The sequence below is a fragment of the Mandrillus leucophaeus genome, unplaced genomic scaffold (genome assembly GCF_000951045.1).
Source record: "Mandrillus leucophaeus isolate KB7577 unplaced genomic scaffold, Mleu.le_1.0 Scaffold737, whole genome shotgun sequence".
In the NCBI taxonomy this organism is placed as follows: Eukaryota; Metazoa; Chordata; class Mammalia; order Primates; family Cercopithecidae; genus Mandrillus; species Mandrillus leucophaeus.
This window is the reverse complement of record NW_012107997.1, coordinates 916,975-923,255: the sequence shown is the minus strand read 5'-3', so window position 1 is coordinate 923,255 and position 6,281 is coordinate 916,975. Positions and strand designations below refer to the sequence as shown.

At 50.5% G+C, this 6,281-nt stretch overlaps 1 protein-coding gene across 2 annotated transcripts in view; it reads left to right on the top strand.

Moving 5' to 3' along the window:
• Nucleotides 1-248: 248 nt before the first annotated feature.
• The window catches only part of ST3GAL5 (ST3 beta-galactoside alpha-2,3-sialyltransferase 5), a 66,479-nt gene continuing 60,446 nt past the window's right edge, over nucleotides 249-6,281 (top strand). Inside the window, exon 1 of one of the 2 annotated variants that reach the window (XM_011965815.1) lies at nucleotides 249-470. In XM_011965815.1, coding sequence (XP_011821205.1) covers nucleotides 389-470 — 82 coding nt within the window. In that variant the 5' untranslated portion in view covers nucleotides 249-388. Of the gene's footprint in view, nucleotides 471-1,736; nucleotides 1,880-6,281 lie in introns of those variants that run through there. The other variant, XM_011965817.1, reaches the window with a different exon arrangement.

The window sequence follows — 6,281 nt, the reverse complement described above, 5'->3', positions numbered from 1 at the left end:
CTTTGTTTCCTCCCTGAATTTTTTTATTTTCACGAATATTTATGCTTTTACAAACTGTTTATCATTTCCTCTCCAGAACCAAGAGGGGCTCGCCCCAGCCTGGCCCCCGCCCCGGGTGCGTCCCTGCAGGGGGCGCCCTACTCCGACAGTGCCCACTGCACCGCAGGGCCGACGGGCCGCGTGCCCGGGGGCGGGGCCTCTGCGGAGGCATCGTGCTCTCCGATTGGCCTTCCGCGTCCTCGTGACGCCAGACCCCGCCCACGCGCCCCTCCTCCGCATCTGCGCGGGGGAGCGGCGGCCCACGGCTGAATGGGCGCGAGCGCGGTGCCGGGGGCGGGTGGGGGCGCTGGGTCCGGGGCTGGCTGCCGGCCGGCGCCCCCTCACTAGTATGCGGAGGAAGGCGGCGGGCTGGGCGGAGCGGCGTCCCCTGCAGCCGCGGACAGAGGCAGCGGCGGCACCTGCCGGCCGAGGTACGTGGCGCAGCCCCCTCCTCGGCGTCGCGGGGGCCCAGGGGCTGGGGGCTGCGGCGGCGACCTGTCTCTGCCCGGCTAGGCGCGGCGTTTCCGCCTCGAACCCCGCGGGCAGCGCCCAGGGCACGGCACCCTCAGGCGAGCCCGGCCGGGGCGCAGGCGAAGGGTCGTGGTCCCGGGCCGTGTGGATCGGACAGGGGCGCCCGGGCAAGTGTGGAGGCGGTGGAGGGTGGGGCGGACCGCCGGTTGTCGGGTCCCGCCGCAGTGGCCCTTTCCCCGCAGCTTTCTGCTGCAGCTTGGGATTTAATTCATTGCTGGAAGCTTCGGAGCTAGCAGAGCCGAGTTAACACGTTTTCCTGGGATGGGCTTAGGGGACCCCTTGCAGGGTTACTAGCAGCTCCTGAAACGGCTCTCTGCATCCATCGGGGAGGCGTGATGTGGGGCCGCTGGTAGAAATTCGCCGGTGACCTTCCCTGCACCCTCTCTGCAGCCAGCCTTGCAGAGAAGACAGGTTTTGGCGACCTTTTGATTTCTTCTGAATTGTAAGCCGTGGCTTGACGCGGGTGTGCATTCGTTGTACGCCTTGCGTGTGTAAGTAACACAGGGTTTTCCGAGAGCATCCCCGAGGAGCCCTGCCCCTACCCCACACCAGCTTGGTGACCTTGGCAGACACTGATCCCGCTGTGGGGCTCCGGCTCTTGGTCTCTCCTGAGAAGCTTACCCTTATGGCCGAGGTCCGTTCCAGGCCCCGGGTTTTTCTAATGACAAAAAAAATACGTTTACGAGGATAGAGGGTCCCGCAGAATCATTAGCTGACTCGGAAGACGAATTTTGTATCTTCATGTCTTAAGTCATGCATGCGGCCTTTGCTTAATTAGGCATCGTTCATTTGAAGGGGGAAAATGGTTTTATGTGCTGCGCTTCATCTGGCACCGGTGGTTGCCTGCTCCTCGTGCCAGAGCCGTGCTGGGTGTCACAGAGAGGAAGGAGACTCGTCTCCTGCCCTCTGGTGTTTAGCTGCCCTCCCCCGGGCTTATGGCTGCTAATCCTTTTCAACGGAAGGATACAGCTGCTGAAACTGTGGAAGAGGAATCCATTTCTGCTGCATGAAGGGGCACAGACTTGAATACAGTCAGGACAGGTTGTGGTTTCACTTGGGTAATCCTGAGAGCTTGACAGCTTCGAGGAGTGTGCAACATTGGTAGTCACAGAGCCTGGAAGCACCTGAATTCCAGCTGTCACTTTGAGAAGGAGATTCATACGAACTGCGAGAGCATATAACCAGCATGTCTTGAGTCTTTTACCCGTGTGCCTGTTATATGGGTGCTGCTGTTTTTGTAAGATGAAATGACCCTTGGATATTCTTGATTATGATCAGCGTTTCTTCGTCTAGGCAAGAAAAGAAATAGGTGAGATAGGAAGGCATGAAGGGGCTCATGGAAGAGAGAGGGCTGGCAGGCATAAATTCTGAGAGCTCACATTTACGACTGTTTAGACGGTTCTTATAATTTTGGCATAAATTGTAAATTGTTGCATGTTACCAAAATAGATTGGTGATGAATGTAAAGGATATATCCATGGCAGAATAAGAACACACTCTTTGTTCTTTGGTTTGCCTCCTCTGGTTCTTCTCTGCTTGCCTTGTGGGACTGTTTGCAGCGGTGAGGGGAATTTATCTAGCAGGTTGACTCTCAGGAGGCAGTGAATGAAAAGAGGTTAGTGAGTCCTCTGTGGGAGTCCATTCCAGGTCCTGGAGGGCTGAAGTGGGTGTCTTGGAGCCAGCAGTTTCTGGGAGAAGGGATAAGGCCCTCACCTTCCACACTCTCCTGGCTCCTGAGGAGCAATTTAATCCGCACTGCCTGTGGACACGATGGAGGACTGAGATCACTCCCAAAGGGTGTGCTCCGTGGTTTTAGTCTGCTGGGAAGCTCTGGCAGAAGTAAAACAACTGAGAGTATACACACGTTAATGATGCTCCGAGCTTCCTAACTGCTGAGGAAGGAAAAGCAAGGGCTGGATCAGTGTGGGTGGCATAAGTTAGCAGAGGCATCCAAACTGGGGTGAATCACAGGCCTGGTGTGGGAGGAAACCATAAATATGTTGGTGACACGCAGGCTCACCCAGGAGACAGCCAGCTTAAGCACATGTGCAAAGGAGAAGCAAGTGATATGCGTAAGGGAGCAGGAGAAAAGTCAGCTTTGAGGCTTCAAGGACACTACCAGGCTTGTCTTACCTGGACACCAGACAAAGGTTTCTTTTTTTTTTTCTTTTTTTAAAGTATAGCATAGATACTAGGAAAGTAGACATACCATAAGTGTCCTGCTCAATGAATTTTCCAGCCTGAACATGCCCATGCACTCAACACTTAGATCAACAAACAGAACTGACCGGGACCCTGGGAGCTCTCCCTGTGTTGTACTCCAGTCATGGCCTCCCCCAGGATCAGCCTTGAACTCCTGGACTCAAGCAATCCTCCTGCCTTAGCCTCCTCAGTAGCTGAGACTACAGGCGCACACCACCAGACCCAGCTAATTTATTTTATTTTATTTTTGTAGCGACGGCTCCCACCATGCTGTCCAGGCTGGTCCCCAACTCCTGGCCTCAAACTGTTCTCCCACGTTGGCCTCCCAAAGCGCTGAGGTTACAGGCGTGAGCAACTGTGCCCGGCTAGTGTATGTCTTCTTTCCTTAAGCATTGAGTTTCTGAGAGTCACTCATGGTGCTGCCCATGGTTGAAGCATGTTCACTCATTGGTGATAGGGGCCATCGGGTGAATATACCACATAGTCACGCATTGTCAGTGACATTTGGGCAGTTTCAGCATTTGTCTGTTACAGAAAGTGCCACTGTGACCACTCTAGAGTCTGGCTTTGGTACATATGTGTATGCATTTCTGATAGGTCTATACCTAGGCGTGGTATTGCTGTTTTAGGAGCCCTGGGCACACCTATTTTATTCCAGTTTTGAAATGACCACATTGATAGTTCCTGTTAGCTGATGAGGGCGACAGTTCTAAGGAGACTGGGGCAGGAATCAGGAGTCCTTCTAGCAGTCAGGATCAGTTTCTACCTGGCTGTGTGTGGTGTCAGTAAGTGTCGTCACCTATAGGCCGCAGTCTCCCAGTGGGTCAGGCAGCAGGGCAAGCTGAGCTGTGGGGAACCGTTAGCTCCTAAAGAGCCTCGACCTAAGGGAAGTGTTTCTCCGATGAAACTGCCTGGCTTGGTCTCAACTCCCACCCTTCTTGCTGCAAACAAACCCCCGCTCTTTGAGCTCTCATAATACTGTACTTCCTATACTTTATGTCTACTTCTCTGGCCTGCTTTCTCTGCATTTCTGCTCAAAATTATCTGTGACCTAGAGGAAAAGCCCATTTCTTATTTGGGTTTTTGAGGCCATGTAAGACATTTTTGTTGTCCTGTTATTACAGCATGGAACAATATTCAGAATTAAGTTATTGGATGGTTCACCAAGTCCTGTACCCATGAATTCTTTCCTTTTTTCCTTCAATTTTTAACATCTGGAATTATAACACTTAAGTATCATGTGATAGGATAGGATCAGTTTGATAACAGATTAGAAAGGTCTGCTTTGGTGGAATAGTACTTCTGTCTTTTGACCGTTAAGGCTGTGTTTAAGACCATGTCTTTTTCATGATTCAGGGCTTGTGTGTATTGAGTTCTGAGCAGGGGCAGTTTTTCTGTTACACGTATCGTTTCTTCCTCAGCCTTCCTCTCTCCTCAGCCTCTGCATTTTTATCCTCTTCTGCCCTGTTCTTCACCCCTTTTTTGCTTTTCATAAACATCTTATTCTCATCTCTAATCTATACTCTAGCAGAAGAGAGTAGGACAAGTATGGCCTCTGATACTCTCCTCTCTTTGCTTGTCACTTTCTGCAATCTAGTTGTTGTCACCCAGGACTTGGGAACTGATGTGGGCTTCTTGCTCATCCTTCCTCTAGATCACTACTGTCCAGTGGAAATATAACCTGAGCCACACATCTAATTTTATATTTTCTAGTAACTACATTTTAAAAATTGAAAAGAAACAGGTGGATCAAAGTTTCAATTTCCCAAAAAGTTTCCATTTCTAAACTCTTATGTACCTAATAACACAGCTGCACACTATGTAAATTATTAATGAGCTGCTTTATACTCTGCTTTTCACGGTAAGTTCACTCCCTGCCCCCACAAGTGAACCCACATGCTACAAAACATAGATATGACAAAAAGAAATAAATGCTTTCCTACTCACTTTATTCTCATCTATTGTAGACATGTTACATATACTAACTAATGTAATTTTCACCACAACCCTAAGTGTTTGGTGCCATTGTCATCCCCATTTTATAAAGGAGGGTATTGAGGAAGAGAGGTTAAGAAGCCATAGGGGGCAGAGCTGGGCTCAGACTCAGGCAGTCTGGCCTGGAGGTGGTAAATGAAGCTGTTGTATCCATGTCTTTGTGGTCTGTAGTGCATTTCCAGCCTGCCCCGTGGAACAGCTCCTGGTGAAGTTGGCCAGGATGATCTCAGGGGCCTGAGAGATGGCTCCATCCTGTCAGGTGAGTGCACTCCTGGGCAATGCCATCATCGCTTGCTTTCAGTTCCATAGCAGTCTCCTAACTGGTCCTGCTTCATGAGAGGACTTCCCCATCTCCAGTCCAGCCTCGAGAGAGGTCTCCAAAATCCAGTTCCACTTTAAACCACCCCACCACCGGTTGCTCCCTTTTATGCTTAGAGTAAAATTGTGGCCCCCTGTGGCATGGACTGCTTGCTTTTCTAGCGTCTCAGGGTGCTGTGCCCTCCTGGGTAGACCCTTTAGGCACACTGCACTTGGCATTCTTTAGGCACGCTGCACTTGACATTCTGCCATCTGTCCCCACTGTCCCTGCTCCCGAGGCACCTGCCTCTCCCATCCCACTCCAGTTCCTATTCAGACCTGGGCAGAAACATTCTTTCCTCTGGGAGCCCTTTCCTAAGACACACATTGTATTATCACACTGCTGATAAAGACACACCCCAGACTGGGCAATTTACTAAAGAAAGAGGTTTAATTGGACTTAAGGATCCATGTGGCTGGGGAAGGTCTCACAATCATGACAGAGGGCAAAAGGCACTTCTTGCATGGTGGAGGCAAAAGAGAAGGAGGAAGAAGCAAAAGTGGAAATCCCTGATAAACCCATCAGATCTCATGGGACTTATTCACTATTGTGAGACTAACACGGGAAAGACCGGCCCCCATGATTTAATTACCTACCCCTGGGTCCCTCCCACAACACGTGAGAATTCTGGGAGATACAATTCAAGTTGAGATTTGGGTAGAGACAGAGCCAAACCATATCGTTCCTTTCCCGGCCCCTCCAAATCTCATGTCCTCACATTTCAAAACCAATCATGCCTTCCCAACACTCCCCCAAAGTCTTAGCTCCTTTCAGCATTAACCCAAAAGTCCACAGTCCGAAGTCTCATCAGAGACAAGCCAAGTCCCTTCTGCCTATGAGCCTGTAAAATCAAAAGCAAGTTAGTTAGTTCCTAGATACAATAGGGGTACAGGCATTGGGACAGCTATTCCAAATGGGGGAAATTGGCCAAAACAAAGGGGCTACAAGCCCCATGCAAGTCCGAAATCCAGAGGAGAAGTAAATTTTTTTTTTTTTGAGACAAAGTCTCTCTCTGTTGCGCAGGCTGGAGTGCAGTGGCATGCAATCTCAGCTCACTGCAACCTCCACCTCCTGGGTTCAAGTGATTCTCCTGCCTCAACCTCCCAAGTAGCTGGGATTACAGGTGCATGCCACCACATCTGGCTAATTTTTTTTT